Genomic DNA, 27,615 nt, shown 5'->3' with positions numbered 1-27,615 from the left:
GACTACTGTTATAAAAACTGCGACTACGCCCCGTTTTGGAAAGCTAATTTTCTGACTCCAGCTGTTCAAAGTCTAGAGCTAAGCTAAATCCCGAGCTCGGAAACCGCCCTTTATGTATCTTCCCATAAGCAACAGATGCTCTTTTGTATCGTCTCAAAGCAACGTGTTGCATCCGAAAAGATACTCGGAAACCGCCCTTTATGTATCTTCCCATAAGCAACAGATGCTCTGTTGCATCGTCTCAAAGCAACGTGTTGCATCCGAAAAGATACTCGGAAACCGCCCTTTATGTATCTTCCCATAAGCAACAGATGCTCTGTTGCATCGTCTCAAAAGCAACGTGTTGCATCCGAAAAGATACTCGGAATCCGGCCCTTAGAGATGCTTTACAAGCCCAATTATCTTAGCAACCCCAGATGCTATACAAGCTTTCTACTATAATAAACTTTTACAAATTATTTCAATTACTGTCAACTAAAACCGTTCAAGCGACTTCCAAATCTGTTAACATCATGGATGATAATATTTCAAATAGGGATGGGTATCGATACATCGATGTTTCAACATCAAACATCGATGTTTTTAACATCGATGTTTACTGTTCGATGTTTTTCACTTATCGATGTTAGGTGAAAAAACATCGATGTTCAAAACATCAATGTTTTGTCTTTCGATACCCATCCCTAATTTCAAAAGCCTGATCAAGTATGATAATATTAGCAAATAAATCGTAGATAATTTATTGAAACTATAACAACACCGACTGACGGCGCTAATAGAACCATCGAGGCTCAGTTTAAATCCACTCATATTTCCACCGGTTGAATCTGTTTATTTTTAAAAGCTTCCCAAAGACTCTTATCAGAGTATAGAATAGAATTATTACTGCCTTTATTTTTCCTATAGCCTAGAGCAAAGATAGCGTGCAAGTAGTATAAGTTGAAGGCTGGCCACTAACGACAGGACATGCATGATTAAACACGTGTTTGTCCTGACAAACATGCATGTACACACACATGCTAATCATGCATGTCCTACAGCTAGTGACCAGCTCAAGAATATGGTTGTTAATCGCAGGATGCATTCTATAATAGGCAAGCAGCAACGCAAAGTGCACAATCAAACATCACACAATTCAATCAACCAAAAATTGACAAAAATATTGTAAAAATCATCAACTAACCTGAAGTAAACTCAGTTTGTTGATGTATAATGCATCAAGTTGTGAAGTAATCCAAGGCTGCACAGATTGGAGATGAGCAGTAACATTCTTCCTCAAGTCTTGATGTTACCTCAACTCAGTTTGTTGATGTATAATGCATCAAGTTGTGAAGTAATCCAAGGCTGCACAGATTGGAGATGAGCAGTAACATTCTTCCTCAAGTCTTGATGTTTCCTCAACTCAGTTTGTTGATGTATAATGCATCAAGTTGTGAAGTAATCCAAGGCTGCACAGATTGGAGATGAGCAGTAACATTCTTCCTCAAGTCTTGATGTTTCCTCAACTCAGTTTGTTGATGTATAATGCATCAAGTTGTGAAGTAATCCAAGGCTGCACAGATTGGAGAAGAGCAGTAACATTCTTCCTCAAGTCTTGATGTTACCTCAATTCCGTTCCTACCGCATGAAATATGGTGATTGGTTGAATTCAACAGTATTACCTACGTATTTTTAAGGATAAAACCTAATCAAAAAGGATAATGACAGAATTAACTATCGGAGAACTTAGAGATACTGATGCCTCAACTCAGTTTGTGATGTATAATGCATCAAGTTGTGAAGTAATCCAAGGCTGCACAGATTGGAGATGAGCAGTAACATTCTTCCTCAAGTCTTGATGTTACCTCAACTCAGTTTGTTGATGTATAATGCATCAAGTTGTGAAGTAATCCAAGGCTGCACAGATTGGAGATGAGCAGTAACATTCTTCCTCAAGTCTTGATGTTCCTCAACTCAGTTTGTGATGTATAATGCATCAAGTTGTGAAGTAATCCAAGGCTGCACAGATTGGAGATGAGCAGTAACATTCTTCCTCAAGTCTTGATGTTACCTCAACTCAGTTGTTGATGTATAATGCATCAAGTTGTGAAGTAATCCAAGGCTGCACAGATTGGAGATGAGCAGTAACATTCTTCCTCAAGTCTTGATGTTTCCTCAACTCAGTTTGTTGATGTATAATGCATCAAGTTGTGAAGTAATCCAAGGCTGCACAGATTGGAGATGAACAGTAACATTCTTCCTCAAGTCTTGATGTTACCTCAACTCAGTTTGTTGATGTATAATGCATCAAGTTGTGAAGTAATCCAAGGCTGCACAGATTGGAGATGAGCAGTAACATTCTTCCTCAAGTCTTGATGTTTCCTCAACTCAGTTTGTTGATGTATAATGCATCAAGTTGTGAAGTAATCCAAGCTGCACAGATTGGAGATGAGCAGTAACATTCTCCTCAAGTCTTGATGTTACCTCAACTCAGTTTGTTGATGTATAATGCATCAAGTTGTGAAGTAATCCAAGGCTGCACAGATTGGAGATGAGCAGTAACATTCTTCCTCAAGTCTTGATGTTACCTCAACTCAGTTTGTTGATGTATAATGCATCAAGTTGTGAAGTAATCCAAGGCTGCACAGATTGGAGATGAGCAGTAACATTCTTCCTCAAGTCTTGATGTTACCTCAACTCAGTTTGTTGATGTATATGCATCAAGTTGTGAAGTAATCCAAGGCTGCACAGATTGGAGATGAGCAGTAACATTCTTCCTCAAGTCTTGATGTTACCTCAACTCAGTTTGTTGATGTATAATGCATCAAGTTGTGAAGTAATCCAAGGCTGCACAGATTGGAGAAGAGCAGTAACATTCTTCCTCAAGTCTTGATGTTTCCTCAACTCAGTTTGTTGATGTATAATGCATCAAGTTGTGAAGTAATCCAAGGCTGCACAGATTGGAGATGAGCAGTAACATTCTTCCTCAAGTCTTGATGTTACCTCAACTCAGTTTGTTGATGTATAATGCATCAAGTTGTGAAGTAATCCAAGGCTGCACAGATTGGAGATGAGCAGTAACATTCTTCCTCAAGTCTTGATGTTTCCTCAACTCAGTTTGTTGATGTATAATGCATCAAGTTGTGAAGTAATCCAAGGCTGCACAGATTGGAGATGAGCAGTAACATTCTTCCTCAAGTCTTGATGTTACCTCAACTCAGTTTGTTGATGTATAATGCATCAAGTTGTGAAGTAATCCAAGGCTGCACAGATTGGAGATGAGCAGTAACATTCTTCCTCAAGTCTTCTCAAGTCGTCGAGGTCTTCTCTCAAAGCAGTGAGATTCCTCCGCGCTTCCAACATTCCAATACACTGCAAAACAACACACACTGCTCAGCCAACAAAGCCATAAATACAGTCTACAAATAATACACAAGGGGAGTGACACAAGGTTGTTGAAATAAGTGATTGACACACAAAATTCGTTTTATTTAACAGAAAAACACAGTCAAAACAGTCCTGTTTTGAACAAATATCAAATTTTATTAACACATACATTCATCACAAAACACATCAAAATTAATAAAGAGAAAAATGAATAAATTCACTACTAAATTAGCTTTTAGGTGCAAGAAGATGGATTGGCCGACCTGTAACAAAATAATTTTCCGCAGCGGGAAGATTTGGGAAAAACTTTTGAAATATGGTAATTGGTTAAATTCAACAGTATTACCTACGTATTTTTAAGGATAAAACCTAATCAAAAAGGATAATGACAGAATTAACTATCGGAGAACTTAGAGATACTGATGCCTCAACTTTTAGGGTCATAAATTCAAAGCCAGTTACCTCAATTCCGTTCCTACCGCATGAAATATGGTGATTGGTTGAATTCAACAGTATTACCTACGTATTTTTAAGGATAAAACCTAATCAAAAAGGATAATGACAGAATTAACTATCGGAAAACTTTGAGATACTGATGCCTCAACTTTTAGGGTCATAAATTCAAAGCCAGTTACCTCAATTCCGTTCCTACCGCATGAAATATGGTGATTGGTTGAATTCAACAGTATTACCTACGTATTTTTAAGGATAAAACCTAATCAAAAAGGATAATGACAGAATTAACTATCGGAAAACTTTGAGATACTGATGCCTCAACTTTTAGGGTCATAAATTCAAAGCCAGTTACCTCAATTCCGTTCCTACCGCATGAAATATGGTGATTGGTTGAATTCAACAGTATTACCTATGTATTTTTAAGGATAAAACCTAATCAAAAAGGATAATGACAGAATTAACTATCGGGAAACTTTGAGATACTGATGCCTCAACTTTTAGGGTCATAAATTCAAAGCCAGTTACCTCAATTCCGTTCCTACCGCATGAAATATGGTAATTGGCTGAATTAACAATGTTGACTACCGTACGTATTTTATGGTAGACACCTAATAAAAAACGTTTTCCTACAGTTACGTTGAAAAGTGGCCATTGCTGCACTGATTACAGAATGCAAAGAATCACTTTTCCGTTCTAGTGCGGGAAAAATTTTTCTGCACTCCAGATTTGCAACATGGCAACGCAAAATACTTAGTAGGTTATATGGAGCAACAGTGCAGCAAAATCAAAATGAAGTTGGTAACAGTGACTGCTGTGGCTGCTATAGTGAGCAGAGGTGCAACCAAGCACAACGCGCTAATTATTATTCATTATATATTATAACCAAGGACAACGAGGACTTTAGGATTTTAGGATTAAGGTTTTTATCAATAATAAAATTACAGAGAAAAACATTTGATGCATTTCAGGCAATTTTACCCATAATTACCCACTTTTCATATTTAATGGTTACTGTAGGAAAAACTTAATGTGAAATACGTGCGCAAAGTTCCTCTGCTGCACTCGAAACCATTCCGCCCTCGCCTACGGCTCGGGCGTAAACGTTTCTTTCGGTGCAGCAAACTGTCACTTTGCGCACTAGTTGCACAAATAACTATTAATGAACGTAATAACTACTGCAGAAAACCTAGATACACCTACACTAACTTAAGGAATACAAAATTGAAAGCTGGTTGCCCTAATTCATCATCCTAATGAGATACCAGTAATGGTGACCCGAGTAAACGCAATGAGAAGTAATGCCCCGCGACTTACACAAACACTTGGTGTCCTAATGTAATACGGGCTTATCATACCTTATATTATATTTTATTCTCTTCAACCTTACATTACAATACTTCATACTTCTTAAGGTGCGTAGCCTACAGACTGTCGCTCTGCTCCGCAACCGAACGTCACTCCAGCAGAGCGATTGATGATCGACCGGCGAGCAACAGTGGTTCGACCGGGGACCGCGAGAAGATCTAACATCTTCCGTAACGTTCATGATGGGTGCGTGGGCGGAGCAACTGTGGTTCGATGGTGGTACGAGGGCGGTACGAGGGAGGAGCGTGCTCGGTGCGGGTTGGAAGCGCGAATATGTGTACGCAGCTTTATGCTCTCACTATTGGAAGACTAGTTCAAGTGCTGTGTGACCCCAACACAGATTGCTATCTCCAAAACCAAGAAGTGATAGACCAACAGAGCAACCTTTATATAATCAGTTATGTGGGACCTACATAATCAATAAGTGATACAACAATAGTGAGGTCCACGTTATAAAGGAAGAGTGGAAAGATAGGAGAACAGAGTTGCCGATTCTCTACCTTGCCACTGCCTTGCATCGAGAATATCTGATGTAATATCAACTGTTCATTCTTGTTTTAAATATTCAATCATACTTTATTCATCAAGAATATATATTTTCAATTATTAAATAATACATTTTCATGATTTAGATTAGGCTAGTTATTTTATTAATTATATTTCTACATTGTTAAACATCGATCTGGCAACGTTGCGGCGCTAGAAAAGGATAGCGATATCTGCTTTGTGGAATGATAGACAAGGATAGCAACACCAATGTTAATCAAATACTGCCATTATAACGTGGACCTCACTATAGAACAAGAACAACCACAACATGATACAGTATCAACACAATATGATACAGTATCATCTCAACTTGATACACAACACTATGATTTGATACGTTCGCTATCTGCTTTGTGGAATGATAGACAAGGATAGCAACACCAATGTTAATCAAATACTGCCATTATAACGTGGACCTCACTATAGAACAAGAACAACCACAACATGATACAGTATCAACACAATATGATACAGTATCATCTCAACTTGATACACAACACTATGATTTGATACGTTCGCTATCTGCTTTGTGGAATGATAGACAAGGATAGCAACACCAATGTTAATCAAATACTGCCATTATAACGTGGACCTCACTATAGACCAAGGACAACGAGGACTTTAGGATTTTAGGATTAAGGTTTTTATCAATAATAAAATTACAGAGAAAAACATTTGATGCATTTCAGGCAATTTTACCCATAATTACCCACTTTTCATATTTAATGGTTACTGTAGGAAAAACTTAATGTGAAATACGTGCGCAAAGTTCCTCTGCTGCACTCGAAACCATTCCGCCCTCGCCTACGGCTCGGGCGTAAACGTTTCTTTCGGTGCAGCAAACTGTCACTTTGCGCACTAGTTGCACAAATAACTATTAATGAACGTAATAACTACTGCAGAAAACCTAGATACACCTACACTAACTTAAGGAATACAAAATTGAAAGCTGGTTGCCCTAATTCATCATCCTAATGAGATACCAGTAATGGTGACCCGAGTAAACGCAATGAGAAGTAATGCCCCGCGACTTACACAAACACTTGGTGTCCTAATGTAATACGGGCTTATCATACCTTATATTATATTTTATTCTCTTCAACCTTACATTACAATACTTCATACTTCTTAAGGTGCGTAGCCTACAGACTGTCGCTCTGCTCCGCAACCGAACGTCACTCCAGCAGAGCGATTGATGATCGACCGGCGAGCAACAGTGGTTCGACCGGGGACCGCGAGAAGATCTAACATCTTCCGTAACGTTCATGATGGGTGCGTGGGCGGAGCGACTGTGGTTCAATGGTGGTACGAGGGCGGTACGAGGGAGGAGCGTGCTCGGTGCGGGTTGGAAGCGCGAATATGTGTACGCAGCTTTATGCTCTCACTATTGGAAGACTAGTTCAAGTGCTGTGTGACCCCAACACAGATTGCTATCTCCAAAACCAAGAAGTGATAGACCAACAGAGCAACCTTTATATAATCAGTTATGTGGGACCTACATAATCACTAAGTGATACAAAACTATAGTGAGGTCCACGTTATAAAGGAAGAGTGGAAAGATAGGAGAAAAGAGTTGCCGATTCTCTACCTTGCCACTGCCTTGCATCGAGAATATCTGATATAATATCAACTGTTCATTCTTGTTTAAAATATTCAATCATACTTTACTCATCAAGAATATATTTTTTCAATAATTAAATAATACATTTTCATAATTTAGATTAGGCTAGTTATTTTCTAGATTAATTATATTTCTACATTGTTAAACATCGATCTGGCAACATTGCGGCGCTAGAAAAGGATAGCGATATCTGCTTTGTGGAATGATAGACAAGGATAGCAACACCAATGTTAATCAAATACTGCCATTATAACGTGGACCTCACTATAGAACAAGAACAACAACAACATGATACAGTATCCACACAATATGATACAGTATCATCTCAACTTGATACACAACACTATGATTTGATACGTTCGCTATCTGCTTTGTGGAATGATAGACAAGGATAGCAACACCAATGTTAATCAAATACTGCCATTATAACGTGGACCTCACTATAGAACAAGAACAACCACAACATGATACAGTATCAACACAATATGATACAGTATCATCTCAACTTGATACACAACACTATGATTTGATACGTTCGCTATCTGCTTTGTGGAATGATAGACAAGGATAGCAACACCAATGTTAATCAAATACTGCCATTATAACGTGGACCTCACTATAGAACAAGAACAACCACAACATGATACAGTATCAACACAATATGATACAGTATCATCTCAACTTGATACACAACAGTATGATATGATACATTCGCTATCTGCTTTGTGGAATGATAGACAAGGATAGCAACACCAATGTTAATCAAATACTGCCATTATAACGTGGACCTCACTATAGAACAAGAACAACCACAACATGATACAGTATCAACACAATATGATACAGTATCATCTCAACTTGATACACAACACTATGGTTTGATACGTTCGCTATCTGCTTTGTGGAATGATAGACAAGGATAGCAACAGCAATGTTAATCAAATACTGCCATTATAACGTGGACCTCACTATACAAGAGCGACCCTCCTGCGATCAATTATGTGGGACCTACAACATCAGTAAAGGGCAGGTCACACCGAGCTCGCGTCCGCGGCGGTAGCGAAGTCAAAAAACTCGCCTTCCATGTTATCAAGTTGTGCAGGTCACACCGAGCTCGCTACCGCGGAGGTAGTACCTCGGCGGTAGTTTCACTTGGCGAGCCAGGCGAACTTTTGAAACGTCTCCTAGTGGGAGTACCGCTAGCGGTAGTGAGCTCGGTCTGACCTGGCCAATCTAATAACATGGAAAGCGAACTCCAGAACTTCGCCACCGGTAGCGCATGCGCAGAATACCGACTCACTCTGGTTGCTGGCCTTCCCCCACTTCTAGAGAACCAGCCTCATCAAAACAAGAACAAAACCAAACCACCGCTGGCGGAAGTTTTTTGGTGTGAACTGCTTCCAGAAAAACTACCTCTGCGGGAGCGAGCTCGCTACCGCTAGCAGACGTTGATGTGAGGACCGCTTTAGTGATAGAACTAGAAGATAACTTACAGCTAGAGACATTTCAAAGCGCATTAGAGATTTGTCCTGAGCAAATGATCTGTACATTTTTTCCCATTGGAATGATCATCAGTTGAACTTTAAACACATAATAGTATATTTCGCACCTAGAGCAGAAAATGAGATTTTTCCAGCTCGAAATCGGTTTTCAAGTCCGAGGCCGTAGGCCGAGGACTAGAAAAGATTGAGAGCTGGAAAAACATTTTTGCCCGTGGTGCGAACGATATTTTTCGCCACACTACAGGTATTGCTGACAAAATAAATAAAGAATACAAAATAAAGAATACTCGTTAAGCTATCGTACCTATCTCTTGATTTTAGTGGTAGAAGATTTGCAGTCAGGATTTCAGATTCTTTTAAAATTTCACTTGGAATACCACAGTCATCTTCAAGCATTTTTGAAAATTCGGAATGCACTAATCAACAATAAATAATTGAATAAAACTGGTTGCGAAGCGAATTAGTTTGATTCGAAACTGGAACTAAAATCATGGCGACTTCAGCTTATTATGAAAGTGGACACTCGCCCGATCTAGCGGATGACTTATTAAAATAATTAGCGCGTTGTTTCCAGCCATAAGCGGCTGGAAAGAGACAACTTTCTGGCCTAGACCGGAAAAGAAACCCTTTTCTGACGTCGTCTGCAAACAAGGTCTTTCAGATCTACGTAGGGACTGGAAAACAGCTGCTTTCTGTGCAGTGTGGCGAAAAATTATTTTTCAGATTTAATTTGAATAAAAAAATATGAGAAAAATGGTACAGATCACAGCACACCTTTCTCTGAAATCCAAATCTTTGAAATGTCTTCTCTTAAAAGTAGATGATATTGAACAGGAAGGTCATTGGAGATTAGACGGAATTAAACAAGATATTTGTGAAAATTAATCCACAAATATTAAATTTGAATTTGTAATTACCTTTACAGCTGCATCAGGAGGTTCAGCTTGTATGTTTTGGTCCATTGTCAATCTATATTACAGTAGTATTCACTAAACCTCTCCATGTGCCAATCCGTTCAAATGGATTCAATCAATATTCGTAGCCTGGAAATAAGAATAAAAAATAATAAATTATTGCAATAAACAGTGAATCAATTTACAATAAAACCATTGCTATGCCATGAAAATTTCCAGAAGTAAAGCCGCGATTATACCAGACTTTACAACCAAACGAAATTATTGGATTATACCAAACAAAAATTAGACAACTTTTGTCGCTTTACATTTGAGAACAGCAACTTATTTTCAACAAAAAATTGTAAACTTTTTGTAAAATAATATTTTTGAACAAATATTATTATTGGAAATTCCGGTATGAACACAGCTTACAGCCTATAAGTGATGATCCGCGCACTTTGGGGAAAAGTTGCAGGAAGAAATTAATTTCAGTATTTCAATCAATATATTATCCATAAATACTTGTTAAACCTAATAAAATATGCTTTTAAAACATAAAGTTCAACATTAAAAGTAAAAATTCCCATTAGTTTTTTTAATTCTAATATTTTGACCGGATGAAGACTTTAGCTTTCCGCACCTGTCAATCCCAACCTAACATAGACATGGCTGGACATATTGTTATATAACTCAACAAGAAAGGGAAACCATCACAAAAACTTAATCAAATGAGATGTAATAAACTACTAAGTACATGTTACAATATAATTTAATCATAAATCAGAGGAAAATTAATGGCAAACACTTAAAAATGATACGGTATGGGATGATATAGGCTAATCATTGCAGAGTGAACATTGGGCTAAACATTTTGCAATTATAATTGAGAAACAAGAGTTTTCAAGTATAAATAAACTTGATTTACATATGAAATAACATTATTTCAATAGAAATAAGCTTTGAATCTATGAAATACTCACAAAATCATGTAATCAATTTAATGTAAATTTGGGCGATCAGGCCAATGAACAGATTAGCTTCGTATTATGCAATTATTAACAGTTTGAAACTATTTTAAACGTTAAGTTTTGCAGAAAAACTATTTTAGAAACGATATTTCACAGAATTATACATTAAATCATGATATTTTTGTAATAAACATCAATTTTTGTTGAACTAACACTACGACAACACTGTTGATATCAAATATGGCGTCTGCAACTCTGCAGTGGTGAACTGGTGAATGGTGAATAAGAGAAGTGTGACGTCACAGTCTAGTTGTGATTCTGGCCGCTGAGAGCAGCACAAAGCAGGGACTGAATTCTAAAGTAGTACAGAGTTTCTTCTCTTACAAACTCTTCTTGTCAAATCAAATATAGAGACATTCAGATTAATTTTACTTGAAAACGGTTGATATTACAGTAAAATTGATTTGAATAAAAAACATAGATATTCAAATGCTTCACAAACTGATCTTTGAGTGAGCAAAATCGACCCACAAATAGCAATGTTATGAGAGTTTAAAGACGTACATTTTCAGGAAGACAAGGGTGGATGTCAATCATTGAACTCAAGTTTTCTCAATAATTGTTAATTTTACAGAAAAATTAATAGGAATACGAGAGGAAGACATTGAAATGCTTAACAAACTGATCTTTGAGTGAGCAAAATCGACTCACAAATAGCAAAGTTATGATAGTTCAAAGATGTACATTATCAGGACGACAAAAACAACTACCGGTACTAGGACTATCGGCTTGGTTAACAGTGAAATTTGCAACATAAACGCCCAATACCATGCCATATATTTTTTCTCTATGGCAATACCTAACCATGAAGTATGGTACTAACCATGATTATATACCTATTTCAAATTCATCAAGATTTCAGTAGCTCAAGTTTTCAGTTTGTCTAGTTTTCATTTAGACCCTTGTGAAGCACGCTACCTGCTATATAGTCATTAATAGTTCTCTTAATATATTTCTTAACTAGTAGTTCTGTGAACAGTAGACATCGCGCTCAGTAAGTTACATTGACCTATTGTTATGTTTTCTCAAAAATTAATAGATAAATTTATGAAGTTAAAATAACTAGAAAAAAACGTAGATAAACATAGAGCTTTCTGTCCTATCGTACCGTGACGTGTCGTCCCGGAATGTGAGTGTGAGCGCTGTTATCAGGTCTGGCTGCAACTGTCTACAACGTTGATGGAAAGATATATTTTCAATGTTCGATGTTTTTGAACGGTTAGTATTATAATCCACTAGACAGCTAATTTATGATGAATAATTCTATAGTCTGATTTCTACTCTAATATTGGCGTATGAAGGAGGCTCCTTTTTCCTTTTATATATCATCCTTGAAATGCAAAATTTCCAAAAACCTTGTATAATACGTCGACGCGCTATTTAAAAAGAAACATACCTGTCAAATTTAATGAAAATCTATTACCGCGTTTCGCCGTGAATGCGCAACATATAATCATTTAAACATTAAGAGAAATGCCAAACCGTCGACTTGAATCTTGGACCCCACTTCGCTCGGTCAATTATAGAAACGTATTGGCCCTAGGACCAAGGATAGTTATAGATCTATTTCAAATTCTACAGGATTTTAGTTGGTCAAGTTTTCAGTTTGTCTAGTTTCATCAGACCCTTGCGGAGCACTGATTACCTGTTAGCGATTAATAGTTTTCTCTATATTTTTCTTGATAAAAAATTCGGTTGTATCAACCTTAAGTCTTTCCATCTAAAATCTAAAAATCTCAACTTCATAATAAGGAATAGAATGAACTAATAAAGCTAGGATAAAAGGATAAAAATTCACCAGAAAACTAAAAATATTAACCAATTTAATTATCATTACAATGTAAGTACAACGTTAATAGTATTACGACCTAAATAAATAATAATACATATACGAATACTTTGCTTTCAATAGAACAAAACAACACAAATTTCTGACTTTCAATATTTTTCGAAATAGTTTTTCTTTACACCAATTTTCCTTCCATGAGCGAAGTCTAAACGAATTGACAAAAATTATTTCACTAGTTACAAGTAGTAATTTTAAAATAAATAAAAATGATAAATTTGTAGAAAAATAAACTTTGACTAGTTCATAAGAAGTTTTGATTTGAATCAATTTTCGTGTTGAATTTGATAATTCCATTTATTCGCAGATTCTAAAGATTGGTTCTTGTGGAATTAATCACGGTTAAAATTTAACCGGCTGTTGTGCAACCGAGCCTAAAGCCGCGTTTACACCAAAGCTATCAACAAAATGTTAATAACTCCATCCTTATAGATTATGGGTCTACACCAAAGTTATTAACAAAATGTTATCAACTTAATACTTGTAGATTCTATTAGATTGAACGGAACTTGACAAACACATACTATGTGTTTACAACATATTATGTTCATCATGTGTATGATAAGCTATGTTCAATCTAATAGAATCTATAAGGATGGAGTTATTAACATTTTGTTGATAACTTTGGTGTAAAAGCGGCTTCAGGCTCGGTTGCACAACAGCCGGTTAAGTTTTAACCGTGATTAATCCCACTAGAACGAAACAGAGAAGGTGTTTTTGAAGAGACGGCTTCTCTGATTGGTTCTCGTGGAATTAATCACGGTTAAAACTTGACCGTCTCTTGTGCAGCCTGCACTAAGAATATTTTGAAAGAGTGAGTTGAAACTATTATAATTATCTTGAATATATTATTTATTTATTTTGAAGGCACGCTAATCATTTTCATCACACAATAATTTAGATAGATTACTCTATCCCCATTTTAACTGGTATTGCTATAATTTATTATTGCTATAGTTCTCTATAAAAAATATAGAAAAATTCCAACCAAATAATAGAAGAGCTCAATATTTATATTACTAACTTATCAGAGAAAATATATTATTTAAATAATATTATATTGCTTTCTTCCTTTTGTTTTAGATCCATTGAAGGAATATACATTTAGGGCCGGTTTCCGAGCTCGGGATTTATCTAAGTTCTAGACTTTAAACAGCTGGAGTCAGGAAATTAGCTTTCCGAAACGGGGCGTACTAGTGGTCCACGTTTAAATAGAATTTCGAAAAACTAGAAAATTGAGCACAAAATAAAATAGAGAGAAAATAGTGTAAAGTTTCTGCAATATTGAATATTATTTAGGAAGGTTTCATTTCGTCAACTAAAAATGTTTTTAATTATGGACATGAAGATTATAATTGAAAGTTTGACCAGGCCCTGTTTGGGAAAGTCAATTTTTTAACTCCAGCTGTTTAAAGTCTAGAACTTAGCTGAATTCCGAGCTCGAAAAGTGGCCCTAAATAATGTATATTCGCCTCTTATAAAGTTTGAAATATTGAAAATGATCAAAGCTATTCCTTCATGATATAATATTTTTTCCCAATCATGAATTTTTCTGTTAAAATATCCATCTTGAATCGAACCAAAAAATATTTATTGCCTAGATTGAACCAGAAAAATAAAAATAAAAAAGTTACAAAATTAAATAACAACATACACAGTCTTTATTAGAAAATAATAAATTAATATCAGTGTCACAAACTATCAAAATGTTTGTAACGAATACATTAATAACTTATAATAACTATGTTACAGCTAATAGTATGTTAATAGGCTTAGTTTTAATCTTAGTTAACTCAATAGTTTATTAATTCCAGATTCTTATTATCTAATTTAATGTTAGGATCAAAACGACAAATAATTGAAATAAATTAACCTAATTAATAACAATTATTTACATAGTTTCATAACTTGTAAGTAGAGCCCTGATTTCCAATCAATATCTGTTGGGGAGGAAATGAATAACATTGTATCTTATGAGAGTCTTCACACAAAGGTTGACTGCTTATGTGTATACAATCCCATAAGATCCAATGTTATTCTTCCCCTGTTTAGAATATTACTAGAGAATATTTTCTCTGCTAGGCAAAACATGAATAACATTATTTCTTATGACAGTTTTCACACATTTACAGTCTGTTCATGTGTGAATACCCCCATAAGATCCGATGTTTTTCTTTTCCTGCTCAGCAACTTATCTAAGAATCTTTGATCTACTAGGCAGATAATAGATATCATTGTATCTTATGGGAGTGTTCACACATTTACAGTCTGTTCGTGTGTGAATACCCCCATCAGATCCAATGTTATTCTTTCCCTGCTCAGCAACGTATTTAAGAATCTTTGATCTACTAGGCAGAAAATAGATATCATTGTATCTTATGGGAGTATTCACACATTTACAGTCGGTTCAAGTGTGAATACTCTCATAAGATACAATGATATTATTTTCCTGCTTGGCATCTTACTGAAGAATCGTTTTTATACTGAGCAGGAAATGAATAACATTATTCCTTATGTGAGTTTTCACGCATTCACAGTCTTTTCATGTGTGAATACTCACATAAGATACAATGGTATAATTTTCCTGTTTAGAATCTTACTAAAGAATCTTTCCCCTGCCTGGCAGAAAATGAATAACATTATTCCTTATGTGAGTTTTCACACATTCACTGTCTGTTCATGTGTAAATGAACCCCCATAAGATAGAATCATATTATTTCGCTATTCAGGAGAATTTCATTGAAAAACAGGACTTCACCGTACAGTCTGTACAAAATTACTGATATTAACAATAATTGACTCAAATATGGCAGATGTTATGTCATTTTCAACTATATTTCTATGGCGTCATCATAACTAAGAACTAATTCTTCATAATTATATAATTTCCTTCATTTTATTACTGTATTTAACTTGAAGGGAGAAAAATCCTTGTGTTACTTAATATTTTCAAATTAAATATCACCTCCTCTCTTTCAGAATCGAATTTCAAATTGAAATAGAAGTCATTTCATTCTCTCTGGAGTTGCCTGTTACATTCATGGAGAAATATTTCCTTTACAATTTTTTTAGAATATATTTTTCTAAGCGATTTTATTTGAAGTCAGCTTTTGAATAAATTAATGAAAAGTCAAGCAATAACATACAGTTAGATCACTTTGACATCATGTAAGCACATTTTTAGAATGTAGAAGAATTATCAAAATATTTTTAAAAGAATTCACAGCATTTCGAGGAGAATCTTACGTACCTTACGTACCTTGCTGTATTGTGGAATAAAGAAGATTCTGATTGATTGATTGATTCTTAGATTGATTTCATTCTCAAAAATCAAGGAATTAAAGATAAATTATTGATCAGGTTGTATAAAATTAAAATTGAGATTGATTTTCATTTTTGTTAAATATCTGAAATTTGGTGGAAATTCAGATGAAGGTGAAATTTTTGGAAATTCAGAATCATTCAGAAATGAGAGACACATAATTCAGGTTCCAAACCTCCAAAAATAATTGGGAATTTGCACGTTTTGAAATTTTTGCATTATTAAACAAATTTGAAAAATCAGGAAAACAATATTTCGTTTCAGATTATAAAGTGTCATCCACTGATTTATAATTTCCATCCCTGTTGAGAGAACTGAAGGTGAAAGCATTTTCAAAATGAAAATCATCAACTGAATTTACCAAAAATAATTGGGAATTTGCACGTTTTGAAATTTTTGCATTATTAAACAAATATGAAAAGTCAGGAAAACAATATTTTGTTTCAGATTATAAAGCGTCATCCACTGATTTATAATTACCATCCCTATTGAGAGAACTGAAGGTGAAAGCATTTTCAAATTGAAATAGAAGTCATTTCATTCTCTCTGGAGTTGCCTGTTACATTCATGGAGAAATATTTCCTTTACAATTTTTTTAGAATATATTTTTCTAAGCGATTTTATTTGAAGTCAGCTTTTGAATAAATTAATGAAAAGTCAAGCAATAACATACAGTTAGATCACTTTGACATCATGTAAGCACATTTTTAGAATGTAGAAGAATTATCAAAATATTTTTAAAAGAATTCACAGCATTTCGAGGAGAATCTTACGTACCTTACGTACCTTGCTGTATTGTGGAATAAAGAAGATTCTTGATTGATTGATTGATTCTTAGATTGATTTCATTCTCAAAAATCAAGGAATTAAAGATAAATTATTGATCAGGTTGTATAAAATTAAAATTGAGATTGATTTTCATTTTTGTTAAATATCTGAAATTTGGTGGAAATTCAGATGAAGGTGAAATTTTTGGAAATTCAGAATCATTCAGAAATGAGAGACACATAATTCAGGTTCCAAACCTCCAAAAATAATTGGGAATTTGCACGTTTTGAAATTTTTGCATTATTAAACAAATTTGAAAAATCAGGAAACAATATTTCGTTTCAGATTATAAAGTGTCATCCACTGATTTATAATTTCCATCCCTGTTGAGAGAACTGAAGGTGAAAGCATTTTCAAAATGAAAATCATCAACTGAATTTACCAAAAATAATTGGGAATTTGCACGTTTTGAAATTTTTGCATTATTAAACAAATATGAAAAGTCAGGAAAACAATATTTGTTTCAGATTATAAAGCGTCATCCACTGATTTATAATTACCATCCCTATTGAGAGAACTGAAGGTGAAAGCATTTTCAAAATGAAAATCATCATCCGAATTTACCAAAGATAATTGGAATTTTGCACGTTTTGAAATTTCTGCACTATTGAACGAATTTGAAAAATCAGGAAACAATATTATTTCATTCAAGAATATAAAGCATCATTCCCTGATTTATAATTACCATCCCTGTTGAGAGGACTGAAGGTGGAAGCATTTTCAAAATGAAAATTATCATCGGAATTTTCCAAAAATTCTGAACTTTCTAATCAATTAAAAAATTTCAAAAAACCAAAAACACAATATTTATGATCAAATACTTATAAAGCTTCATCCCCAGACTGATAATGTTCATTTCTGTTGAGAGGTTCTCTTTCGGGCCCATCTGAAGGTCTGTTACATCTGAAGAAGCCACATTTATAGAGCAAATAACAATATTAATTTAAAAAAATTATAAAGCTTCATCCCCAGACTGATAATGTCCATTTCTGTTGAGCGGTTCTTTTTCGGGCGCATCTGAAGGTCTGTTACGCTTGAAGAAGCCACATTTATAGAGCAAATAAACCAATAACATTAGAATTAGAGCACCCACACAGGCTGATAACACTACCACCCATAGAGGGACTATTTCCGGTTTGGTGGCCAGGTCACGTGGTTGGATCTGAGTGACTATTTCGTGGGTGTGAAGCTGGGATACATCCGGTGCTCCAATGTGGGGTAATTGTGTGACGCGACCTCCCACTAGGGAAGAGAGGTGCACTTCTGGGTTGTAGGCGAACTGGAATCAAATAAAAAATATATAAATGATATTTATTTATTTATTTATTCGTGGATACAATATCACAAATCATATAAAATAATATGATTGGGTAGGAACAACAGGCTTGGCCCAAAACTATTCCATTCCAAAATTTTGATAATGTTACATGTCCATAAAAATAGGTTATGTTTCTACTGTAAATAGTTCAAGCTCAATTTTCGTCCAAAAATAAATATAAGATGCAAATTTTAAATTTAGAAGAACTAAAATATTAAAATATTATATAGAAAACTCCTTGAAGTGGGAAAAGATTAGCAGCATTGTTGGTAGCATTCATTATCACCGGAGAAAACAATAAATATTAATATTAATTATTTACAATTGTGTAAAAATTATAAAAACTTTACAATTTTTTTTTCTGTGAATTTATATTTTGTTTATCAAGTACTTGGATTATTGGAAAATTACTATACAATATTATTATAAAATTCATTATTATTATTATAATTATTAAAAGATTATAAATTTATAATAACATAATTTATTATATTATTTATATGATAAATTTATTATGAAATTATGAGATAATTATAAAATTCAACATCTGTAGTTTATCATCCACCAACAGAATTGCATCATTTGTACTGCTGTTATTAGATTAGAGAATGCATTCCTTATTTTTACAACTCAAGGCTTATTTTTCAGTCACGCCAAAAACTATTGTATTTTAATGTTTTTTCTAATATTGAAATTGGAGCTCAAATACGTTTAAATTCATGGATAATTATTGTGACAGAAACACATTGAATAAATAGTAGGAGGAGGAGGAGGTGGAGGAGGAGGAGGAGGAGGAGAAGGAGGAGGAGGAGGAGGAGGAGGAGGGGAGGAGGAGGAGGAGGAGGAGGAGGAGGAGGAGGAGGAGGAGGAGGAGGAGGAGGAGGAGGAGGAGGAGGAGGTGGAGGAGGAGGAGGACGATGAGGAGGAGAAGTAGAAGGAGGAAGAGGAATAACTACAGAGGGAAAATGGATTATGTAGGGAAAGGAATAGGAGGAGTATGATGAGGAAGAAGATGATAGCAAAAAGAAGTTTTTCCAAAAAAAATTTTTGAAATAAATGAAAAAAAATACTCACTTTTTTGAGGGTTTGCACCCAGACTCTGGACCTGAAGGCCACCCATATCTCCTGGTCTTTGCTGAGAGGTCCAATACTGCATTTGATTCTAGTGCAAGAGATGGGGCCACACTTCAGGGATCCCTCCAGATCCACTCTGCCCTCCTCGTCTAGCTGCCTCTTGTAACGGGGGTACAGCTTGAATTTACCCTGCACTCCGTCCCCTTCCTGGTTGTAATCCTGCGGAAATCATGAGAGTTGAATTATTCAAACCTGATATTGACTAATTCAACATCCTTTCATGGGCCAGTTTCCGAGCTCTGAATTCAACTAGACTTTAAACAGCAGGAGTCAGAAAATTGGCTTACTGAAAAATGGCCAAGTCGCAGTTTTTATGATAATCTTTATTTTCTCATTTATATGATTGGGAACGTTTTTCTTCGACAAAATTAAAACATTCCTGAATAATTCAAAATAGCTGAATTTTCACACTATTTTCTCTTTATTTCATTTCATGTTCAATCTTATAGTTATCGAAATTTATTTTTTGCCACACTGCACAGAAAGCAGCTGTTTTCAGTCCCTACCTTAGACCAGTTAAAGATTAGACACGGCCCATTGTATATTCATACCGAAAGTCGATGAAGCCAACATCTAACTGCCAAATCCGCCCACCTTGACGTCACAACAGTTTGTTGTGTAGGTGTTTGTGGTGTTTAACTTACATTGTTGTTATTCAATTCATTGTTGTTAGCTTGGTTGTGACGTCAAGGTGGGCGGATTTGGCAGTTAGATGTTGGCTTCAGAGGCTAGGCTTCCCAGCGTGGTCTATTCTATAAATGGTCTAAGGTCCCTACATAGATCTGGAAGACATTGTTTGCAGACGACTCTCATCTGATGTAAGAAACCAGTTTCTTTCCAGCCAAGACCGGGAAAAGTACCTTTTCTGGCTGCTAGATGCAATGCATCCATTTAATGTCTCTTTTGATTAAAAAATCATCACCCAAGCCAAGCTAGATGACAAATCTACTTGACAACATCAGCTGTTGGAACACACAAGAGACCCATGAAACCGCCTAACTTTTTGGCATCAGCTATACCTGTAGTGTGGCCAAAAATATTGTATGCGACTCTCTCAGAATGGTGTTTACAGTATTCGGATAGCATATTCCCGGGCTCGGCAAGCCTCGCCCGGTAAACTGTCCTCATACCGTAAACACTAACTTTCTGTGCTTGTAGCGTAATTTACTATTAAACGTGGACTGCGACTGTGCCCTGTTTCGGAAACCAATTTTCTGACTCCAGCTGTTCAAAGTCTAGAACTTAACTTGAATGTGATGTAGTAGATTCCCATAGAATGACTTGATATTGTTTAAGCCACCAATTTATTCAAACAAATGAGCTCACTAGGGATTCATGATGGTGCGTTAATGTTCTAATTCCCATTTAGATACAGATTATGGAGTTTGCACCTGATTAACATTGGTTTTGCTATCCTTGTCTATCATTCGACAAAGAAGATAGCTCCATCACTTCTCACCTTCGTTTGTTGAATATGAAGATACACAATTAACTACCAAAATACTCAATATTGAAATTCATTATTGAGAAATGATAATATAATATATTTTTCGACAAATTTTGATCATCATTCAATCAAGAGAAGAGTCATCAGCAGATGATCAATATATGATATTGTTTTTAACTTCAATTTTTTGTTCAATTTCAACAAGAATCATCAATAAATATTACACTGGAATAACAGCTATCTAACACAGAAGTCGTTGATAACAGTGAATCGGCAACGCTGAGTCCTATCTTTCTCTCTTACTTTATAACGTGAATCTCACTATAGCACTATAGTAGAGTTGATGAACTTTTAACTGCCGTTAACTTCACCACTGTCAACTTTGACCGACACTCACCTGACTCCGACTGGAGTAGTCATGGTTAGCTTTGTGATGAATTTTTAACCGCCGTTAAATACAAACTTCTTCCGTGGTATTTTATGGGTTTTATGGGCGTCAATTAGGATAGAAGACTTTGATGGATTTTTAACCGCCGTTAACTTAACCATCGTTATCTCTCACATTAACTCATCAGATTTCAACTAGAGTGTCTTGCAGGAGTAGTAGAATACATTAACTTTTATTCGCCGTTAACTTAATCAGTCAAATTTGGCCTCCACTCATCAGATTCCTACAAGAGTTCCTAGTCCAAGTAGTAGAATACATTAACTTTTAACTACCGTTAACTTAACCACTGTCAACTTTGGCCTCAACTCATAAGTTTTCAACTAGAGTATTTTGTCGGAGTAGTAGAATACATTAACTTTTATTCGCCGTTAACTTAATCACCGTCAACTTTAACCGACACTAATCAGTTCCCAACAAGAGTTCCTAGTCCAAGTAGTAGGTACATCAACTTTTAACTGCCGTTAACTCAACCACCATCAACTTTGACCTTCACTCATCAGATTCCAACTACAGTACTTTGTCGGAGTAGTAGAATACATTGACCTTTAACTACCATTAACTTGACCACCGTCAACTTTGACCAGCACCTATCTGATTCCGACAAGAGTTGTCTGGTAGTCTGCGAAATAGAGTAAATAAATTTTTAAACCGCCGTTAATTCAAACTTCTTCCATGTCAGCGACTTTTTATGAATTTTTAATCACCGTTAACTTAACCACCATCAACTTTGACCGACACTCACCTGATTCCGACTAGAGTAGTCGTGGTGATAGCTAGATGACGAATAACTGCCTTCATGTGTCTCCATATTATCTCCAGAAGAAGCATGGACTTGACCTCCGCTACCTTGACTACTTCTCCAGTCACTGGTGGAGTGAGAAGAAGACTGACGATTTGTTTCTTCTCCTCCTCTCTCTCCTGCACCTCCTCCTCTCCTTCTGTTAGCCCAGTATTCTCTGCTATCAGCTGATTCGTATTGAGTTGTTCTTGAACTATTTGAGAAAAAAATTATTTATCAAACCTATGAGCTTTCTATATGCAAACATATAAATATACTAACTATGAAAAAGCAATCATAGCTTACTATGAAAAGCTGAACCGAATAATGTACAGACCTATATTGTGAACAACGTTTCTCTCATAAAAGTATCCAACCTTCGTGATAGAGAAGTTCCAGAATCATTCCATCTGAGTATTGAATTGAAAATTTCTTTATTCATCAAAATGCACAAAATACATCTGAACAGTGTCAAATTACAACAAGAATTATAATTACCGTCACAAAAATCATCCTTTACACATAAAGAAGTCACAAATTTTGATAAAAAACAAGATTCTAAAATCTTGCAGTCAAATTGACATACCTCTGCAAAGAGTATAGGGATAGTCCCACCAAATATTCCTTCAATTTTTTTGTAGGTATTTAACCTCCTCTATTTCTTTCAACTCTCTAGGAAGTATATTGAAAAATTTTCTCCCCATGGAAAATGTTTTTTTCTTAAAGAAATCCAATCTATGCCTCTCCTCGATCCTTCCAAATCTGGTGTTGTAGCCATGTGTTTCGTTTCGTGATCCTGTTGACGAGTATTTTTCAAAGTACATGACTACGTCAAAAATATATTGTTAAGATTCCAAACTGTGGAAAAACGAGTTTTACTGAGTCTAATATTTTTAACTTCATTATTATTTCTGAGAGCTCTTTTTTGTTGTAATAGTATGTACTAATAGTATGTAGTATGTACTCTTGGTTGTACTTCCATAGATAGCAAGTCCGTATGCCAGATGAGAATGTATTAAAGAGTGGTACAGGGATTTCATTGTCTGTATACTGCAGATATCTGTCAATTGTCGCAAAGCAAAAAGGCCGGGGGATATCTTTTTTACAACCTGAGAAACATGTTTATCCCATGATAAGCTGCTATCAATATCAAGGCCTAAGAATTTTGTGCCATCCACTAATTCTAAGGTTTCGCCATTTATTTCAACATTTGGGGACCAATAATTAATTTCTTTGCCTTGTTGAAGAAGGAACTACAATCTAGTATCTTGCAGTGAACATTCTCAAATATTTGTGAGTGTTTTCAGAAACTGGAAATTTGACTCAAATTAAAAAGTGAATGAAACATTAGGCCACTTACTTCTTGGACTAGTGTATGAATCAAAAATCGAGTGAAGAACAGTTTTGGACTTGCCTGTTAGTCCTTCCCCAATCATTCTAACGGATTGTATTTTGTGCATCATTCAATCGAATAATAGACTAATGGAAACTATTACATTTGAATCAATTTCATTATGTGTAGTCATTAGAAAGAGAAAATAAAAGAGTCAGTAATATCAGAGCCTCATGGAGGTATTTCCTTCCTTGATTAGCAATGTGAACTTCCTACTCAGATGTTGAGCAATGAACTTCCAAATGAATTATGAACTTCAGTGTTGAAAAATACAAGGATGATATTATGTAACATACGATAACAATGAAGAAGAGCTCTATGATAGCAGTTACAGAAATGATTTATAAAGCCCGCACACACACACATCGATTCTTGTCCGTACGGTAATTTGTTGTCCTTATAAATTCTATTAAATTAAACAGATGATGTTTGTCAAGTTCAGTTCAATCTGATAGAATTCATATGGACGGTGAATTTTGAACCAACAAAAATCCATTTGTGTGCAGAGCTTTATAGTTCCTAAGCATCACATAACAGATGAAGACTATGATATTTGATGGTGACATTAAATTAATACAATGTAGCATTAAATCTATATATATAAAAGCGAAATGGCACTCACTCATTCACTCACTCACTCGCATAACTAAAAATCTACCGGACCAAAAACGTTCAAATTCGGTAGGTATGTTCAATTGGCCCTTTAGAGGCGCACTAAGAAATCTTTTGGCAATATTTTAACTCTAAGGGTTGTTTTTTAAGGGTTAAAGTTCGTCTTTTAGCATGTATATTCTTCTTCTCCCAATCTCTCAATTATAATTGAAATTTCAATATCATATGTTACTATAGAACTATAATCTAGATAGAGTACCTCTTCGAAACAGTTGTTAACTGGCAACTAAATTAATAATTTTGTCAGGTTGGCATTAAGTTGAGTTGACTTTGTTAGGTGGCACCAAGTTGAAGATTTAAATGCATTTATCGCGGAAAAATTGATTGGGCACTGCTACTTCAATCCTGGGAATATTATATTTCTAGCCGTCAGGCTCGCTTCGCTCGCCATATCCGTTTAGTCTGGACCCCCGACTGGATTGTTCTAACATATGATAAAAATGCTCAAATGAAAAATGCAGGCGAGTGAAGCGAGCCTGCTGATCTCATTCTTGGACGATCCAGTCGGGGGTCCAGGGGGCGGAGCCCCCCTGGCTAGACGGATATGGCGAGTGAAGCGAGCCTGACGGCTAGTTAATATATATGATACATCATGATGATCACAGAAATGAAACCTAGTGATGAGAAGAATGCCATGTGATTCAAATTTTTGTCCCATAACACATTTGATATGTGTATAGATGGATAAATATGTATAATGGATAATTAATGAACTGTTCCATATAGAAAAAAACCATCCTCTAACTCACCAGAATTTCTGTTCCTCTCCTCCTGCCTCCTCTCCTCCTCACTCCTCCCCTGACCGCCGCCATCTTGATTGTTCACATCAAACGTATACGTCCTCGCCCTTCCATCATTGGGACCTGGACCTCTTGCAATAGCTCCCAAACTATCAAACTGTGAAGATCCTGATCCTCTTGAAGAAGAACTAGATCCTGCTGAACTAGATCCTCTTGCAGATGAACTAGTTCCTGAAGAACTAGATCCTCTAGCAGAACTACCTCTTGCAGAGGAACCACTCCCTGAAGAACTGCCATAGGTTGAAGAAGAGGTTCTTGCATTTTCAGATCCTGAACGGTGTTGTTCATCATAGGAACCTGAAGATGTTGCATGTGTTCCTGAAGATGTGTAACCTGTCCCCTGTTGACCTGAAGATGCTCCCGAATACCTGTGATCTGAAGACGAACCTGAATACCTGTGACCTTCCACAGCACCCCCACCTTGTTCCCCATAGTTATGCACTACTGCGCCATCTTCATAGACATTTGTGTAGCTACCGTTTCGGACATTCCCGTTCTCATCAACTCTCCAATTGGTTGTCTCATAGGTTCTTGGTCTAGTATTTGTACCCCAGGTTGTATTTGTCTCCTTATGCTCCTCTGTCACATATTTCCTAGTGTTTGTGGCATCATTGTTTGACAGGTTGATCCCAATGTTCCTCAGATCCTCCTCCAAAGTAGTTGTACCTCTTGCGTTAAAATCTGTGGAACTCCCATTTCTCACCACACCATCCGAATTTATACTCCAGCTAGATGAGGAATGCACCTTAGGCTGTCCACCATCCTTGGAGTTCCATGATGAGTTGTGGAAATGATGTTCTTCTTTGCTGTAATGTTTGCGATCCTCAGGAATGACATTGACATTTGATGACCCTGAGTAATCAATCTGGGTCTTTGTGGATGAGGCATCATTACCAAACTGTCTGCGTCTTGCCTCATCATCGAAACCATACTCATGGTGGGCAGTTGATGAGTGTCTCGAGTCATATGCACCACCAGATGACCCATGACTGGATGTCCCAGAGTTTCTGGAATCATAGGCTGTTCCAGAGGTTCCTCTTGCATCAAAAGATGTTCCTGAAGATGTTGCTGACCCTTGGGATGTTGAGTGCCTCGTATCATATGAGCTTCCTGTCCCGAAGGACCCTGAATGTCTAGAATCAGCTGTTCCGGAACGGTTTGTCTCAAAGTTTCTGTTGTACCCATCCCGGTTATGGTTGTACACACCACCTGCCCCATAACTTCTGGCAATCTCTTCTTCCACGATCCTTTTTCCAGAAGATTCTCCAGAACTTGTCACTCTACTTCCACTGCTGGTCTCAGTTCTGCCCCGTTCTTGGAAAGTTTGTGTTCCCTCACTATTACGTCCATTACCTTCCCCTCTGTTCCTCGAACCTCGAGCTTCCTCCCTGGAGCCCTCCTCTCCCTTCCTGTTCTTCTGTTTGATCCTCTTGTTGTGTCTGTAGGATCCATCTTCTGTCTCAGCCAACAATTCCTCTTCCTCTCTCTTTAGTGCTTCCTCCTCCAACTTTTGTCTTTCTGCGGCTGTCAGTTCGATTCGTTTTCCTGAGCTGTTTCGACTGCCTCCAATCTTCCTGCTGCCGTGTGAGGAGGAGGAAGAAGAAGAGGAGGAGGAGGAGAAGGAGTGACCGGATGAGGTGCCAGAGGAGGAGGAGGAGGAGGATGATTGTGATTTCTCAATGGTTAGTCCTGAGCCAGAAGATGTCAGACCACTTTGTACACCAAAGTTTCCAGATTGTAGGTAGGCTTTCCTCCTTTTATCCAACTGAAAATTTTAAAGAATTTATTCAATAAATTGAAATCAATATGAATATCATTGATAAATTCATTAATAAATGTGAATATCATTTTCTCTCTTATTATTCTACATTATACATATTCTCTATTGATATAAAAATCATATCTATACATTCAACAATCCCATCACAAACACCTAGTGAAGTCCATGTGAGAGGGACTTTTACTGCCTGAATATATTACTCACGACACTTGTTATTAATGGAGTGAGAAATTATTGTAATTTATCCATAGTGAGAAATTCAGATCATATATAGCATCAGCATCTTATTAACATTGGATTGTTATCTTAGTCTGTCATTAGACGGAGCAGATGGCTTTATCCTTTTCCAACTCCGAAAAGTTGCTTAATTGATTCTAGACTATGTAGAGACATGCTGATATACGAAGATATTTCTTCTCAACAATTAGGAAAACCCATCATTAAATCATGGTGAGATATATTCCCATGGCGAATAAAGTTTATCTGAGATAAAAATCTATTATTGACCAACAAAAGTCAACAATAATTAATAACAGGTCATGAGTATGAGTTGAATCATAGTAGCCTAACATAGGAGCGGTTGTAATGATTCTATACATGATTGGCTCTAACTCTATAAATCAATTGGCAACTCTATACTGGATACACTGTGTAGTCTTAGGCCTAACTATCATATCCACTGGCTCAATAACTTGAATCTCATTTTATTGGGCTTGTCCTTGGAAAATTCGATCGTTGATTTGAATGTCAAAAATAAAATAGTAGAAATTGTGAAAATAGTAGAAGGTCAAAATAGGATAAAATATCAATCTGATTCTTACCCTGACTCTCTCCTCGTTCACATTAGGTACATACTCGCATCTGATTGGTCCACTGGTGTCGGGTTGTTCAAGTAAGTAAAGGAGATGATCACCTGAAATACGAAGGAAATGTTGAATATAATATATAAATTTTGAAAAAATAATACTACAAATTGAGGAATGATGAAATTCCTGAAGAAGTCAAACAAAAATTGATTGAAAACGGAGTATTGCTAATCAGCTATTGAAATACCTCATCCGTTCAA

At 36.0% G+C, this 27,615-nt stretch overlaps 1 protein-coding gene and 1 long non-coding RNA gene across 2 annotated transcripts in view; both read right to left on the bottom strand.

Moving 5' to 3' along the window:
• Window positions 1-2,117: 2,117 nt before the first annotated feature.
• Window positions 2,118-10,962, bottom strand: LOC120354219. The gene is made up of 3 exons (XR_005572907.1): window positions 10,736-10,962; window positions 9,777-9,902; window positions 2,118-3,351 (listed from the first exon to the last, which is right to left on the bottom strand). It is a non-coding gene; the product is annotated as an uncharacterized LOC120354219 (long non-coding RNA).
• A 6,695-nt stretch (window positions 10,963-17,657) lies between these two features.
• The window catches only part of LOC111061265 (integrin alpha-PS2), a gene marked incomplete in the record, with an annotated part of 223,220 nt that continues 213,262 nt past the window's right edge, over window positions 17,658-27,615 (bottom strand). Inside the window, 5 exon segments of the mRNA XM_039441193.1 lie at window positions 17,658-18,058; window positions 19,172-19,390; window positions 21,869-22,119; window positions 24,719-26,534; window positions 27,371-27,462. Of these exon segments, the coding sequence (XP_039297127.1) occupies window positions 17,732-18,058; window positions 19,172-19,390; window positions 21,869-22,119; window positions 24,719-26,534; window positions 27,371-27,462 (2,705 nt within the window).

The sequence above is a fragment of the Nilaparvata lugens genome, chromosome 14, assembly GCF_014356525.2.
Source record: "Nilaparvata lugens isolate BPH chromosome 14, ASM1435652v1, whole genome shotgun sequence".
Lineage (NCBI taxonomy): Eukaryota > Metazoa > Arthropoda > Insecta > Hemiptera > Delphacidae > Nilaparvata > Nilaparvata lugens.
The sequence above is the reverse complement of the archived record's forward strand: the minus strand, read 5'-3'. Positions and strand labels throughout refer to the sequence as shown.